The sequence below is a fragment of the Notolepis coatsorum genome, assembly GCF_963971535.1.
Source record: "Notolepis coatsorum genome assembly, chromosome: 19".
Taxonomy (NCBI): domain Eukaryota; kingdom Metazoa; phylum Chordata; class Actinopteri; order Aulopiformes; family Paralepididae; genus Notolepis; species Notolepis coatsorum.
The window spans coordinates 4775470-4792774 of NC_140183.1; the positions used below are offsets into that span (position 1 = coordinate 4775470).

The following is a 17305-nucleotide window of genomic DNA, read 5'->3' on the forward strand; positions in this document are numbered from 1 at the left end:
AGAGAGAGAGAGAGAGAGAGAGAGAGAGAGAGAGAGAGAGAGAGAGAGAGTGTATGTATATCCATATATCCCCAACAGGTGAAGAAGCCCCTCCCTCCATCCCACCTGCTGGTTCTAAAACTAAAAAACCCTCTCAGACAGACAGGCCCTGTAACCACAGCAACCGGCCATTGATTGGACCAGACCTAACCAAGAGGCAATATGTTAATGAGCCTGGTGATGTCACTTCCCTACTTCCTGTCCGCCATGTTGGATTGTTAGAGAGAGAGAGAGAGAGTTATTGTATGATGCTGCTGCTGCTGCTGTGGCCGCGAGTCCAGAGCAGTTGGAAGAACAGTTGAACCACTACAGACCAGTTGGAACCGGAGCGGAACCAGGAACCAGTAAGAGCCTGAACAACACGAACTGCTTTCATGCGCGCGACGCCGCGGTGACGTTAGATTAGGTCACCACCACGCGCGCAGGACGCAGCTCTCTCTCTCTCTCTCTCTCTCTCACACACTCAACGTCTCTCCCTCTCTCTCTCTATCTCTCTCACACACACACACACACTCTCTCACACACATAACGTCATGTTGTGTTGCTAGCAGGGCTAACTTAACATTAGTGATGGACGGTGAGGTTACCTAGCATTCTAGTAGTTAGTTACCTAAACGAAGCCACGAGTCGGACGTGTAACGTAACTAGTTAGCTGGCTAACGTTAACTATACACCAACAACAGAATGCTAAAATGACAATAACCTTATGTAACAACAACCATCAAATACTCACAGTCACAGCACACACATCACTTTAAACAAACAACTCACTGCAGCACCCACTTTACCCACTTTAGAACACCTAAACACACTTTATATTTATTGGTAAAGAATTTGCACTACAACCCATACCTCATTACACCTTACTGTAAATTGTACCTCATCCCATTTCTGCATTGTACTGTATAGTATATAGTATTGTAACTCAGTTACTGTTCTACTCTGCATTGTATATTGTATATATATGTATATATTGAAAAGTTTTGTCTACGTACTTGACTTCTATTTTATACTTATCTATTTTTATCTAGCACAATCTGGAGCAAAACAGAAAGAAGCATTTTATATAAAAGTATTCTGTACTTCTGTATGACAACTAATAAAGAAACTTGAACTCGATAGTACATAATAATAATAACGTTAACTATACACCAACTACATAATAATAACATTAAATACGTATATAGCTGAATGTTAGTCTGCCTGTGCTAGTCTGTTTTCTTGTAGTTAGTTAGTTTATTCTGTATATATACGCTAGTCTTTGCTTTTTGCTTCAAGCCAAAAGTAAAAATACTATAATTTCATTTTCTAGCCTCCTCCTCTTCTAGCCACAATCCTCTCCTCCTCTTCTTCTAGCCACAATCCTCTCTTCCTCCTCTTCTAGCCACAATCCTCTCCTCCTCCTCTTCTAGCCACAATCCTCTCTTCCTCCCCTTCTAGCCACAAGCCTCTCTTCCTCCTCTTCTAGCCACAAGCCTCTCCTCCTCCTCTTCTAGCCACAAGCCTCTCTTCCTCCTCTTCTAGCCACAAGCCTCCTCCTCCTCCTCTTCTAGCCACAAGCCTCTCTTCCTCCTCTTCTAGCCACAAGCCTCTTCCTCCTCTTCTAGCCACAAGCCTCCTCCTCCTCCTCTTCTAGCCACAAGCCTCTCTTCCTCCTCTTCTAGCCACAAGCCTCCTCCTCCTCTTCTAGCCACAAGCCTCCTCTCCTCCTCTTCTAGCCACAAGCCTCTCCTCCTCCTCTTCTAGCCACAAGCCTCTCCTCCTCCTCTTCTAGCCACAAGCCTCCTCCTCCTCCTCTTCTAGCCACAAGCCTCCTCCTCCTCTTCTAGCCACAAGCCTCTCCTCCTCCTCTTCTAGCCACAAGCCTCTCCTCCTCCTCTTCTAGCCACAAGCCTCTCTTCCTCCTCTTCTAGCCACAAGCCTCTCCTCCTCCTCTTCTAGCCACAAGCCTCCTCCTCCTCCTCTTCTAGCCACAAGCCTCTCTTCCTCCTCTTCTAGCCACAAGCCTCTCCTCCTCTTCTAGCCACAAGCCTCTCTTCCTCCTCCTCTTCTAGCCACAAGCCTCCTCCTCGTCTAGCCACAAGCCTCTCTTCCTCCTCCTCTTCTAGCCACAAGCCTCTCTTCCTCCTCTTCTAGCCACAAGCCTCTCCTCCTCCTCTTCTAGCCACAAGCCTCTCCTCCTCCTCTTCTAGCCACAAGCCTCCTCTCCTCCTCTTCTAGCCACAAGCCTCTCCTCCTCCTCTTCTAGCCACAAGCCTCTCTTCCTCCTCTTCTAGCCACAAGCCTCTTCCTCCTCTTCTAGCCACAAGCCTCCTCCTCCTCCTCTTCTAGCCACAAGCCTCTCTTCCTCCTCTTCTAGCCACAAGCCTCCTCCTCCTCTTCTAGCCACAAGCCTCCTCTCCTCCTCTTCTAGCCACAAGCCTCTCTTCCTCCTCTTCTAGCCACAAGCCTCCTCCTCCTCCTCTTCTAGCCACAAGTCTCTCTTCCTCCTCTTCTAGCCACAAGCCTCCTCTTCCTCCTCTTCTAGCCACAAGCCTCCTCCTCCTCCTCTTCTAACCACAAGCCTCCTCCTCCTCTTCTAGCCACAATCCTCTCCTCCTCCTCTTCTAGCCACAAGCCTCCTCTTCCTCCTCTTCTAGCCACAAGCCTCCTCTTCCTCCTCTTCTAGTCACAAGCCTCCTCTTCCTCCTCTTCTAGCCACAAGCCTCCTCTTCCTCCTCTTCTAGCCACAATCCTCTCCTCCTCCTCTTCTAGCCACAAGCCTCCTCTTCCTCCTCTTCTAGCCACAAGCCTCCTCTTCCTCCTCTTCTAGTCACAAGCCTCCTCCTCCTCCTCTTCTAGCCACAAGCCTCCTCTTCCTCCTCTTCTAGTCACAAGCCTCCTCTTCCTCCTCTTCTAGCCACAAGCCTCCTCTTCCTCCTCTTCTAGCCACAAGCCTCCTCCTCCTCCTCTTCTAGCCACAAGCCTCCTCCTCCTCCTCTTCTAGCCACAAGCCCCTCTTCCTCCTCTTCTAGCCACAAGCCTCCTCTTCCTCCTCTTCTAGTCACAAGCCTCCTCCTCCTCCTCTTCTAGCCACAAGCCTCTCTTCCTCCTCTTCTAGCCACAAGCCTCTCCTCCTCCTCTTCTAGCCACAAGCCTCTCCTCCTCCTCTTCTAGCCACAAGCCTCCTCCTCCTCTTCTAGCCACAAGCCTCCTCCTCCTCTTCTAGCCACAAGCCTCTCTTCCTCCTCTTCTAGCCACAAGCCTCCTCCTCTTCCTCTTCTAGCCACAAGCCTCCTCCTCTTCCTCTTCTAGCCACAAGCCTCCTCCTCTTCTAGCCACAAGCCTCTTCCTCCTCCTCTTCCTCTTCTAGCCACAAGCCTCTCTTCCTCCTCTTCTAGCCACAAGCCTCTCTTCCTCCTCTTCTAGCCACAAGCCTCCTCCTCCTCCTCTTCTAGCCACAAGCCTCTCTTCCTCCTCTAGCCACAAGCCCCTCTTCCTCCTCTTCTAGCCACAAGCCTCCTCCTCCTCCTCTTCTAGCCACAAGCCTCCTCCTCCTCCTCCTCTTCTAGCCACAAGCCTCCTCCTCCTCCTCTTCTAGCCACAAGCCTCTCTTCCTCCTCTTCTAGCCACAAGCCTCCTCCTCTTCTAGCCACAATCCTCCTCCTCCTCCTCTTCTAGCCACAAGCCTCCTCCTCCTCCTCTTCTAGCCACAAGCCTCCTCCTCCTCCTCTTCTAGCCACAAGCCTCCTCCTCCTCTTCTAGCCACAAGCCTCTCCTCCTCCTCTTCTAGCCACAAGCCTCCTCCTCCTCCTCTTCTAGCCACAAGCCTCTCCTCCTCCTCTTCTAGCCACAAGCCTCTCCTCCTCCTCTTCTAGCCACAAGCCTCTCCTCCTCCTCTTCTAGCCACAAGCCTCCTCCTCCTCCTCTTCTAGCCACAAGCCTCCTCCTCCTCCTCTTCTAGCCACAAGCCTCCTCCTCCTCTTCTAGCCACAAGCCTCTCTTCCTCCTCTTCTAGCCACAAGCCTCCTCCTCTTCTAGCCACAAGCCTCTCCTCCTCCTCTTCTAGCCACAAGCCTCCTCCTCCTCCTCTTCTAGCCACAAGCCTCTCCTCCTCCTCTTCTAGCCACAAGCCTCTCCTCCTCCTCTTCTAGCCACAAGCCTCCGCCTCTCTTAGCCACAATCAGGGGAGGGAACAGATTTTTTACCAGCAACGTTCGAGACAGGGGAGGGTAGAATTGGATAATATGAAATTGGGATGGGAGAAAAATAGAAAATGGGGAGAAAAAGTAGATCAAAAAACAAAAAAATAATACTCTCATTTGGCGAGTAAAATGGCCTAATTTCCTCCCCTGTCGGTGCATTAACTGCATTTCTCTACACTGAGCTGAAATGAAACTATTGCACATACATTTGGTAATATTTATTTACAACACATACATTTACATATTTACAGGCGGCTGGGTGGCGCAGCGGAGATTGCGCTCGTCACCAATGCAAGAGACTCTGGTCTCGAATCCCGGTGTCAGCATTGCCTCCGGCTTGGGCCAGTCGTCATACTAGGGCTGGGCGATATGACCAAAAACGTTATCGCGATAAAATTATAAAATTATTTTCATATAATTCGATATCGATAATTATCGTCGATATAATGTCTGTCAAGTTTAATTAACTTCTTATGCTGCTGCGAATGTCTCAAGTCGAGTTGATGTCGTCATCAGTCCGCGCACGTTAACAGTAGCCGACAAGCGGAGCATCTCATGACAATAAATATGACACTAAAACTCTTCCGCCACAATATATTGAAACGACGTCCACTGTATACCCCACCCACACTACTTAAACGTGGCCTCAGAATTCAAAACACACACATACTCGGCACGTAAATATATAAAACAACGCCGTGCAAGCTAATTAGCCTAGCTAGCCTGTTTATAAGTGGTGTATTCCATGACAATGTGCTAAATATGACACTAAAATTCTCTTCCGCCACAATATATTGAAACGACGTCCACTGTATACCCCACACTACTTAAACGTGGCCTCAGAATTCAAAACACACACATACTCGGCACGTAAATATATAAAACAACGCCGTGCAAGCTAATTAGCCTAGCAAGCCTTGTTGTTGAGTGAGTCCTAGTACCTCTGGGTCTCCTTCCGGATCTCGTTCGCTCTCGGCCATCTCCTTCACTGATTGGTTGTTAGCTGTTGTGCGTAAGCACGTCACGTCATCACGTAACGTTGGTTGTTGTTAGTGAGTGTGCTGAGCCGAGGCTGAACGGAGCCAAGCTTGGAAATCGATATATCGAAACTTTGCGACCACGTTTCATGTTTATTTCGAGGAAATAATTTATCGCGATAGTTATCGTTATCGTTTTATCGCCCAGCCCTACGTCATACTATCTCAATTGGCAGAGGTAGCGGGTGGAAATCGATGGGTGGTAATCTGGACGTTGTGGACAGCGACTCCTACAGGTCGGTTGGGGGACGCCTGCACAGCAGAGACAGGAAGTAGCGGGGGTAGTGTGAGCCTCTCATGCGTTACACCTCGCCAATGAGAGTCTGCGCTGTCTGGTGAAAAGGTGCGACAGGCTGCCTCCTCGTGTACCGGAGGGGACACGTGATGCAAGGCCCCTCCCTACGACCGACCAGTGGGAGGCATAGTCGAGCAACGTTCAAGACAGGGGAGGGGAGAATTGGAAATACGAAAAAAATTGGGATGGGAGAAAAATAGAAAATAAGGAGAAAAAGTGGATTAAAAAAAGGTACTCATTTACAATTATACATACAGTAGTGACAACACACATATGAACTATTTACAATAAAGGGAGGCACATACAACACTCATAACTATTTACAACCAGCGTCCGAGCGAGCGCACTCAAGTTGTTGATTCTCGAAGACACTCTGATGTCAGAGACCGCCGCCATCTTGGTATGGTGGAAAACAAACGGATTTCTACGATCAAATGTATGCATTGAGCTCCGTTTTTATTACATATTTGATCACATTCTTGTTCATTTCATAACCTTTTCATATAATTTGTTTTGAAAATATTGAGGCCAACATGTCATTTCACTATTTCAAAAGCCGTTCTGGTGATTCTAAGGCGAAAAAAAAGGCATGTAGGCTACTTGAAGAGAATTGACTACGTTATATGGTGAAGTAGCTAGCAGCTAACATTTCTCTGCTGTTTACAGCCTCACAGCCAATAAAACTTAATTTACGATATACATATTTGTTCCTTATTCTCACCTGTTATGAAATGGGTAGAGCAGGCATACGTATGATTTGACTTGGGGGCCAGGGTCTGCTTTGATCGACTCTCCCGTCTGAGTCTACATGTGCCCTCTTGATAGCCGCCAGCTATCCGTGATGCCTCAACTGGTATTATATAAAACTTGCGATTTGGATTTTTGATTATGTTATTTATTACTAGTACAAAGCGTAACACAGCAGCTCTTTGGCATTGTAATGCACTGAAGAAAATTACCCTTGATTGTGTTTAATTTGCCGCTTTTCCGATCAGTTTCTGCACTAAATGAACCGTACACAATGTACGCGGGGTGCATGTTTCCCCCACGCCGCAGTTGCCTAGCAACAGACAGGAAGTTGACTTCGAGAATGCGCTCGCTTGCCCCGCCAAGGCAATGGTAGGGGAAACACTGTGACCATAAATGAAAACCAGTGATTTCCTTCACCCATGACAACCCCCCTCTGACATTATGACCTTTAACATCTGACCCCTCCCCCCATTGAGATACAACCTTTAACCTCTGAACACCTCTTCTCCAGAGATACAACCTTTAACCTCTGAACTCCTTCTCTTCAGATATGTACCAGGTTCCGGTCCAGAAGCTTGAGAGGATTAGAACGTCCAGGAAGAGAGTGAAGGAGATCCTGAGTGACATCGGACTGGACTCCTGCCATAACTTATTAAAGGTGCTGACTTCCTGTCACTAGTGTTGCTGTTAGATCAGACCTTTGCATTTTATGGCTCATGGGCCAGAATTGGCCCGCATGCTGGTTCTGACTAATTAAACTCTGTCTTCTTCCTTTCACTTGAAATTGACGTGAGTTGCGTTTGAAATTGATTTGGAAGTGCTAAGTTTTTCCCTCTCTGTCTATCAATTTCTTTGTTTCTGAATATGATTGTGTTCAATAATTGAATATGGTTCTGTGTTTAATAACTGAATATGAATGTGGTTGTGATTAATAACTGAATATGAATGTTGTTCTGTGTTTAACTGAATATGAATGTGGTTCTGTGATTAATAACTGAATATGAATGTTGTTCTGTGTTTAACTGAATATGAATGTGGTTCTGTGATTAATAACTGAATATGAATGTTGTTCTGTGTTTAACTGAATATGAATGTGGTTCTGTGATTTAATAACTGAATATGGATGTGGTTCTGTTTAATAACTGAATATGAATGTGGTTCTGTGTTTAATAATTTAATATGAATGTGGTTCTAGGAGCTGAGCAGTTTGGATACAGGTGAAGAATGTTTTCTTAACACAGAGTGGGAAGATTTGACAGACAGTTACAGCACCAAGAGGAGGAAAAAGGTAACTGCACCAGAGCCTAGCCTAGAACAGATTCTAACATTAATTTCTCATTAAATACATTCAACGGTAGAGGCGGTCAGGTGGCGTAGTGGAGATTGCGCTCGTCACCAATGCAAGAGGCTGCAGTCTCGACTCCCGGAGTCAGCATTGCCTTGGCTTGGGCTGATCGTCATACTAACTCGTTTGGCTGAGTTAGGGGGAGGGAAGTCATGGGTGGGAATCTGGCATTGTGGACAGCGACACCTACAGGTCAGGTCTGGGCGCTTGCTCAGCGGAGGCAGGACTTGATGAAGGCAGCGTGACCTCCCACGCGTTACGCTTCACCAATGAGAGTCCTCGCTGCCAGGTGAGAAGAGAGTCACTGGCTGTCGCCGCGCGCGTGTCGGAGGAAGCGTGCGGATGACTTCAGGGTTCCCTTGTACCGACCAGTAGGAGAACATGCGCACAACAACCAGGCAGGGGAGGGGGGGGAATTGGGACGGGGAGAAAAACAGAGAAAATTGGAGAAAGAGAGGATTAAAATACATTCAACGGTAGAAAGCAAGAGACAGACAAGACAGCATGTTAGCTAGCATGGCTGGTCTGATATCAGTACATACCTGTTAGTAGAGATGTCCCGATCAGATTTTTTTGCTCCCGATCATGATAAAAGAAAAATATATATTTTTTTTCATCCCAATTACATTCACCCTGAATGTTGACGTTATCCAGGTGAAAAGTTAACTTCATTCAAGCGAGGCATTGCAATCCTTGACATAAATCATTTGATGTATAATTAAATCAAAGGAAATGCGTTTGTTTTGGCAAAATTCTTCTGCTCTGTGTGACAATAAATAAATGAATGATGATATGCAATTTAAAACCAAAACGAAGGCCTCAGTATGAGTTTAAGACGTGAACATGATCATGTTTGTTGAATAAAAAAAAAAAAAAAAAAAAAAAAAAATCCCGATATATTTTTTATTTATTTTTTGATCCCGATCTTCGGAAAATCGGATCGGGACATCCCTACCTGTTAGTTAGCATGGCTGGTCTGATATCGGTACACACCTGTTAGTTAGCATGGCTGGTCTGATAACGGTACAGACCTGTTAGCTAGCATGGCTGGTCTGATATCGGTACACACCTGTTAGCTAGCATGGCTGGTCTGATATCGGTACACACCTGTTAGCTAGCATGGCTGGTCTGATATCGGTACACACCTGTTAGCTAGCATGGCTGGTCTGATATCGGTACAGACATTGGAAGCTGAGTGCTGACGACGTGAGTGAAGGTTCTGACCAGGTACACTGGGTTAGGTTAGTTTATGATTATATACCTGTGCATCTTTAATGTTTAGGAGAAACGTATTATTATATTATATTATTATTTTAAAAATCTAATTTTAATTAAACACTTTCTTCTGTCTGGTTCCGTCTGTCTGTCTGTCTGTCTGGTTCCGTGCGGTTCTAGTGGTCTTACCGGACCCAGACTCTGTGCTGTGCATTATGTTGGTTCTCCACGCGGTCCTGGTACTCGTACCGGAGTCACGTGCAGCGGTGCCACGACGAGGAGGAGGAGCTGGCGTCTCTGTCTCCCTGCCCGCGCTGCTCTTACGTCTGCAGACCCGCCCTCCTCAGCCACCACACCAGGCTGTTCCACTCACCGCTGCTGCCCAGCACCAAGACGCCACTGGCCATGGCCCCCAGTAACGACCAGGTCGGTTGGTTAGTGTTTGTTGTGGAATATATTCGAAATGAGTCGAGACGGATGAGTCGAGTTGTAAAAAAAGAAATTTACATTTTTATTTTCCGTGATCACACAGCAAAAGTCCTCGGTTACAACATCAGAGACAAGTGTACACACAAGCGTCTGACCAGGAAATGACAAAGAGGTCTGCTGAGACTTACGTTAAATACATACCGGTAATCGACATGACGTACATAAGATACCCAGATATGACAAGAAAGGTAAACTAAAAATGCCCTAGTGAGATAAATGAAAACAAAGAATGGGTCTATGGCTCTATGTCTTCAACTTTCTCATATTATTAACATTGACAAACAATTAGCATTTTATAAAGTAGAACTGTAATGTGTACTTTCTCAGTCAGTGCTAAGTGCAGTCGGTGCTAAGTGCAGCATCACTTTTCACATCAAAACAAAACTAGAACTGTAATGTGGACTTTCTCATTTTATTAACATTGACAAACATATTTACAATTAGCATTTTATAAAGTAGAACTGTAATGTGTACTTTCTCAGTGCTAAGTGCAGTCAGTGCTAAGTGCAGCATCACTTTTCACATCAAAACAAAAGTAGAACTGTAATGTGGACTCTCAGGGAAAGATACAAAAAAAAGTTAACCCTTGATGGCCCCTCTGTGTATCTTTTGAACCGTTTGTCGTAGAGACTTGCGGGTTGTGGCATTGTACTCAGTAGGGATGTCCTCTTTCATTGGTCTATGTTGACCACTCCCCCGATCCTTAGGCCACACCCCCTTTTTGTATCTTTTGAACCGTTTGTCGTAGAGACTTGCGGGTTGTGCCATTGTACTCAGTAGGGATGTCCTCTTTCATTGGTCTATGTTGACCACTCCCCTGATCCTTAGGCCACACCCCCTTTTTGTATCTTTTGAACCGTTTGGCCGGCGGTGCACAGGCGTCACCCACACTTTCACAATTTCCCCCCGCGCGGAATTGTCTAGTTATCGATTGATATCGATTATTAAAATATATCTCTATCATTATCGTTTTATCGCCCCCAGCCCTAGGTTATCCAGCTCACCACCCACTACTGAGCTAGTCCACTTCACCAGCTTGTTCAGCTTGCTGGAGTCCCTCGAGTTGATGTTGCCCCCCCCCCCCCCCCCCCCCCCCCCAGCACACCACAGCAAAAAAGAGGACGCTGGCTACAACCGACTGGTAGAACGATAGCAGCAGTCAGTTGCACACGTCGAACGACCTGAGTCTCCTCAGGAAGAACAGCCTACTCTGTCCCTTCCTGTAGAGGGCCTCAGTGTTGTCCGACCAGTCCAGTTTTTTGTTCAGGTGAACTCCAAGGAACTTGTAGGACTCCACCATCTAATAGTAGTAGCAGCAGTAGTAGTAGCAATTAGACTGTTGTATTTGACCTGCTGTGTTGCACTCCTGTGTTGTTGTAGTAGTAGTAGCAGTAGTAGTAATAATAATTGTAGTAGTAGCAGACAGTAGCATTAGTAGTAATGGTAAAAGTAGCAGCAGCAGTAGTAGTAGTAGCAGTTAGACTGTTGTATTTGACCTGCCGTGTTGTACTCGTAAGTGGCTCACTAGTTTCCTCTTGTTTTTGTTTCCAGGTCGGATATTGTGTCACGCGGCCTGGGGCGGGCGGGGACAAATTCTCCTGTGTGCGCTGTGGTTTCCATGACAGCTTGTTGTATGTGATGAGGAAACACGTCCTGGTCAGCCACCAGGAGGCACTGCTGAGGCAGTACTATGGCCACCGCGCCGTATCCGCTGCCAACCAGCCGTCTAACCCCAGCGTTGGGTCTGATGGTAACCACGGTAATTAACAGGTTATCACACCTGGAATAACACATTACTTATTAAAATAATAATATTATATTACAGCTACAAATGCTCTTTCATATTATTAAGTTGCACGGCTCCCTCTTCTAACCAGAGAAGCTCAAAGGGAATTTCATTGTACTAAACACTTAGTGGTTGAATCTAGTATGAAGTCCTCTTTCAACACAGTCTGGCAATGAGGACCATGTAGACTAACCACTAAATAACCAGAGGATTTTGTGGTTAATCAACAAGGTTCTCTGAAATGTTTGAGTGGAAAGCTCTGTACTCAATGAAAACTCATTGTAGATTCATTGTGTCCACGTTAAACCCTTAAGCCCGACTGGCCCGGTATCGGGACGATCTTTATTTCACGTCATAATAGATCAATACAGTCTGTCCGTATTAATTAATGTTGCGTTTCTTTTTCAAATGTAGCCAAGAGTAAAGACCCAAAGCCTATCAAAACAGCAGTCAAAGTGTATATTTTCAGCACTACGTTTCTTTACCAATGATTTTAAGTGTTATTAGCTAAATATGATTTTATAGAAATCTCAGCGCATTCGATCGGAAACCGGATGAATTAGACAAATAAGGGAAGCCGCCATGAAACCGTTGTAGTCCTAAGAGAGAGGAGACCCGGGGCTTTCGATGGACGTCGAAATTTCATAAAACTATACGACCCAGCTCACACCAGCCCCTGTTTAAAACCTCTTAACTGGCACCGACCCGGCCCCGGGACCTCTTGACGAATTGCCCACCAGCGCGATGTGCCACTTTGCCGACCTCTAGCATCTCGGGTCTGCATTTTTTTTAATACAATATATATATATATATAATTAAATCCCTATTTGTTATTGTTGCCTGTCGATAGCCCTTTCAGGTGACAAAATCCGTTCAGCGGTTCTCGAGTTACATGCCGATATGTGAGGCGTGCGCCAAAGTACACGGCAGAGCTTTTACATTTTTTTATTACCGTCCCAACTCCCGGGGCTCTAGCTCTGTAATTTTTTTTTAACCTTTATTTTACCAGGTAGATCTCGAAAATTATTGGACAGGGTTGTAGCCAATGAGTGTGACTTGAATGATACCCCACTTTTATTGTTATTAATTTGCTTCCATTTACCGGTATGTACTTTTAGGCGAATATTCTGAAAATATGGTAGATAAAAGGTAGATAAAATTCAAACAAAAACATCTTACACATTGTAGCTTTAACTGATATTGTTTTAACATGGCAACTGATATTGTTTTAACATGGTAACTGTTATTGTTTTAACATGGTAACTGATATTGTTTTAACATATTTACAGCTTTTTTTTTAACATGGTAACTGATGTGTTTTAACATGGTAACTGATATTGTTTTAACATGGTAACTGATATTGTTTTAACATTGTAACTGATATTGTTTTAACATGGTAACTGATATTGTTTTAACATTGTAACTGATATTATTTAAACATGGTAACTGATATTGTTTTAACATGGTAACTGATATTGTTTTAACATTGTTTAGGTGCCGGTGGGTCAGAGTTCTATTGCCGGGTGTGTGAGATGCCGGCAGAGACGTCAGAACACCTGCTCTACCACCTGCTGAGCTCCGACAAACACAGAGACATCAACAACCACATCAGCCCCCTGCTGGTGGAACACCGCAACTCCACCTCTAAAAACAGCTCCACCGTAAATAATACTTTTTTAACCTCTTAAAATTCAGCCCACGCCCGGGCCGTTGCAACACATTTACAGCGGTCTGTCAGCGTCACGCTGTGTTATTGTCTCTCAACCAAAACATTTGTTGAAAGCTAAAATGGCCACCGTTTGATTGATACACTGCTTGACCTATTGCGTGCTTCCAAACTCAGGTTATAAGACCAAACGACCAACGAACGCCGGTTTCGAAAAAGTGACCACCTCCGGTTTCACCTCAATGATCGGACAAATCACCACTGACGCTGAAGATGATTGACTGTTTGTGTAGCCAATGAAATTCTGAAAATAATGACATCTTACTTGAGTTGGTTTTCTGAGACCGAAAAGTGGTAAAAGCTGTAAAAGCGCAAGAGAATGAACGTGCGCTTCTCTCTCCGGAGCACAAGTTGCGCTGATCTGTTGTTGCTCCTCTGGGGGTTGAGGGTTTGTTTGTGTGTGTGTGTGTGTGTGTGTAGGGTGGGGGTGGTGTATGTGACAAGAGATTAGTGGGGGAGGGGGAGAGGGGACTGAGGTAGTGTTGACTCCTCACTCCTTTTTGGAAAAACGCCTAAAGATACCGTTACATAAAGATGTGTAAAACACAATTTTTTTGTGATATTGTTATCGACTTTGGACATGTTTTAGGTAAGTCTTCAGGCTATGGCCCCAGCAGTGTTTTCAGCTAATAACTTTATTTTCAGCTAATAACTAATAACTATAGAGTAGATAGACAGGCGTTTTTTTTCTTTTCTTTTTTTTTCACTTTTTCTCCTTATGTTTCTATTTTTCTCCCATCCCAATTTCGTGTTTCCAATTCTCCCCTGTCTTGAACGTTGCTCGACTATGCCCCCCACTGGCCGGTTGTAGGGAGGATAGAAGCCTTGCATGACGTGTCCCCTCCGATACACGAGGAGGCAGCCTGTCACATCTTTTCACCTGCCAGCGCGGACTCTCATTGGCGAGGTGTAACGTGTGGGAGGCTCACACTACCCCCCGCCACTTCCTGTCTCTGCTGTGCAGGCGTCCCCCAACCGACCTGTAGGAGTCGCTGAGATCGCAAAAGTCCAATGCCACCGCATGGACCGCGCGGCCGATATTGCACATCCTTTGAAACGTTGAGTCTTTGGCTGTGCGTCGGTGATATAGGTCCGGGCGGACTATTCTTAGTCGGACAAGTGTAGCGGTTCTAACGCTCGGATTGAGAAGAAACGATTACTCCCGTGGTGGATTCTGTGTTGGATTATGTTGGCGGAACGATGGACATCAATACTTGGAATGGCGATCAGATAATTGGAATATTCTTTTCGGCGTACATCCTAGTCAAGGTAAGGGCTATATGGTATCAATCTTGCGTTGATCCAATGATTTTTTCATTGCGCTCCGAGCGTATGTGTGTAACGCTACTCCATAACGTATTCCGTTGGTGACGATCAAAGCATCGAAAACAATACGCCAATGCATTTACTATAATACACGTTGCGGCTTATAACCAGCCTCTCAGGAATTGGCCCGGATCATTCCGAAATAACACTCATATTCACCACGGTATAAAACGGGAACGTGTGGATGGCATTTTTATTTATTTTTTTGCATCTTGACCGGAAGAAACCCAGTGTCAAATGACTATAGTATTGAATCCATGGCTATAATATAGAATATAGATTTAGCACTTCCCGGAAGGGGCGTGGCAATGTGTTTAAGAGGTTAAACATCTTCATAGATATATAATACATGTAACATGTTTTACCCTGACTGCTTTTATAACTGCCAACTGCTGTTATTATAATCATATGATTTAATGATCATAATAATTGAGTGTGGTGATAATAAAACGTAAACAATTATTAGGTTCAATAACTGTTAAAACATGATCCATTTCCCAGTTTGCCCGGCTGCCCCATCTGGCCCCCCGTGCCATGCAGCAAGTGGTTTCTCTGGTTTCCAAGACCACTGCGACGACTCCTCTCCCCCCTCCCAACGGGAAGGCCCCCCCTCACCCAGGGGCCGTCCTGTTAGCCCCGCCCCCTCAGACTACAGCTCTAGTCTGTGCTTCTGGTGGGAGACGGATCCTACTGGCCAATCAGAACCCTGCTGCCATGGCAACACGCCCCAGTGCTGGCCCTATCCGGGCTTCACCCATCAGCCTGCTACTGTCTTCTGGAGTGCAGGGCAAACAGGTGAACACGCACAGACACACAGTTCCTTACTACTGGGATAACCAACTCTATTCTGGAACATTTCGTCTCGCCATGGTGACGACCGTATACTGTAGGGCTGAGCCCAAATGTTCGAACCTTCGTTTGTTACGTTGGCATTCGAATTCTAAATCAACATTTGAATTTTTAATTTTTAATAAAAAATGTAAGTATTTTTCTTTCTTTTTTAAATATTTTTTTCTGTTAATTCTGTTTAAACCAATGGGGTTTTTCTTCATAGTTGCAGATAAAGATTAGGCTACACTAATATTATAGTATTAAAATAAACTGATGAGTTATATTCATTAAAGAAAGTTGATTTAGTTGGGCTGGGGCTTCTCCCTGGGCTGGGTCTGGGTCTGGAAAGTTGATTTAATAAAAAAAATAAAAAAAGACATTGAATCAGATTAATCACTTTATTCAAATTGAGGATTTAGTTTGAGGATAAAAAAATATATATATATATATAATTTTTTTAACGAAGGTTCGAAAGTTCGGTCGAAAAACCCTGACGAAGTTCAAATCCCAAAAACAGGCTTCGGGGACAGCCTTAGTATACTGTAGGTGGACAATGGGCCAAAATAGGTTGCCAAACCTTTTAGAGCATTCTACATTTTTGTGATTCAGTTTATTCAGATTATGTATGTCTGTCCATTCACCACAGCACCACAGGTGAATGTCCTTTCAAAGAACAAAAAACGATAATCTCATGTAAAGTTTCAAGTATGAAACAGCAGAAACTCCAGGATGCTCATTCTGTCATGTTCAGATCTAGACACCTTCTCTCTCATCTCCTCTCCTTCTCCTCTCCTCTCATCCTCTCTCTCACCTCTCTTCTCTCTCATCTCCTCTCACCCTCTCTCTCATCTCTCTTCTCTCATCGCCTCTCATTATCCTCTCATCCTCTCTCCCCAGCTGCCGCTGTCTCTAATTTCACCTCGCCAGGTCCTCCTGCCCCCTGGAGTGACCCTCAACCTGGGAGGGGTGGTGGGGGGCTCCAGTCAGCCCCTGCTTCTCACCCACACTCAAGGAGGCAAGATGGGAGTGAAGGTTGGTCCTCTGTCATCATTTCACCATCTCATCACACACATACTGTACATGTAGACATTAATATCTCCCTCTGAGACACATACTGTACATGTAGACATTAATATCTCCCTCTGAGACACACATACTGTACATGTAGACATTAATATCTCCCTCTGAGACACACATACTGTACATGTAGACATTAATATCTCCCTCTGAGACATGTAGACATTAATATCTCCCTCTGAGACACACATACATGTAGACATTAATATCTCCCTCTGAGACACATACATGTAGACATTAATATCTCCCTCTGAGACACACATACATGTAGACATTAATATCTCCCTCTGAGACACACATACATGTAGACATTAATATCTCCCTCTGAGACACACATACATGTAGACATTAATATCTCCCTCTGAGACACATGCATGTAGACATTAATATCTCCCTCTGAGACACACATACATGTAGACATTAATATCTCTGAGACACACATACATGTAGACATTAATATCTCTGAGACACACATACTGTACATGTAGACATTAATATCTCCCTCTGAGACACACATACATGTAGACATTAATATCTCCCTCTGAGACACGCATACATGTAGACATTAATATCTCCCTCTGAGACACACATACATGTAGACATTAATATCTCCCTCTGAGACACACATACATGTAGACATTAATATCTCCCTCTGAGACACACATACATGTAGACATTAATATCTCCCTCTGAGACACACATACATGTAGACATTAATATCTCCCTCTGAGACACATACATGTAGACATTAATATCTCCCTCTGAGACACACATACATGTAGACATTAATATCTCCCTCTGAGACACATGCATGTAGACATTAATATCTCCCTCTGAGACACACATACATGTAGACATTAATATCTCTGAGACACACATACATGTAGACATTAATATCTCTGAGACACACATACATGTAGACATTAATATCTCTGAGACACACATACATGTAGACATTAATATCTCTGAGACACACATACATGTAGACATTAATATCTCCATCTGAGACACACATACATGTAGACATTAATATCTCTGAGACACACATACATGTAGACATTAATATCTCCCTCTGAGACACACATACATGTAGACATTAATATCTCTGAGACACACATACATGTAGACATTAATATCTCCCTCTGAGACACACATACATGTAAACATTAATATCTCCCTCTGAGACACACATACATGTAGACATT

General features: G+C 44.7%; 1 protein-coding gene across 1 annotated transcript in view; it reads left to right on the top strand.

The window, feature by feature from the left end:
* Window positions 1-259: 259 nt before the first annotated feature.
* adnp2a (ADNP homeobox 2a) overlaps window positions 260-17305 on the top strand; it is a 35807-nt gene continuing 18761 nt past the window's right edge. Inside the window, exons 1-8 of the mRNA XM_084337045.1 lie at window positions 260-383; window positions 6854-6963; window positions 7501-7593; window positions 9046-9291; window positions 10906-11113; window positions 12635-12801; window positions 14694-14987; window positions 15921-16055. Coding sequence (XP_084193171.1) covers window positions 6856-6963; window positions 7501-7593; window positions 9046-9291; window positions 10906-11113; window positions 12635-12801; window positions 14694-14987; window positions 15921-16055 — 1251 coding nt within the window. The 5' untranslated portion in view covers window positions 260-383; window positions 6854-6855. The remainder of the gene's footprint in view (window positions 384-6853; window positions 6964-7500; window positions 7594-9045; window positions 9292-10905; window positions 11114-12634; window positions 12802-14693; window positions 14988-15920; window positions 16056-17305) is intronic.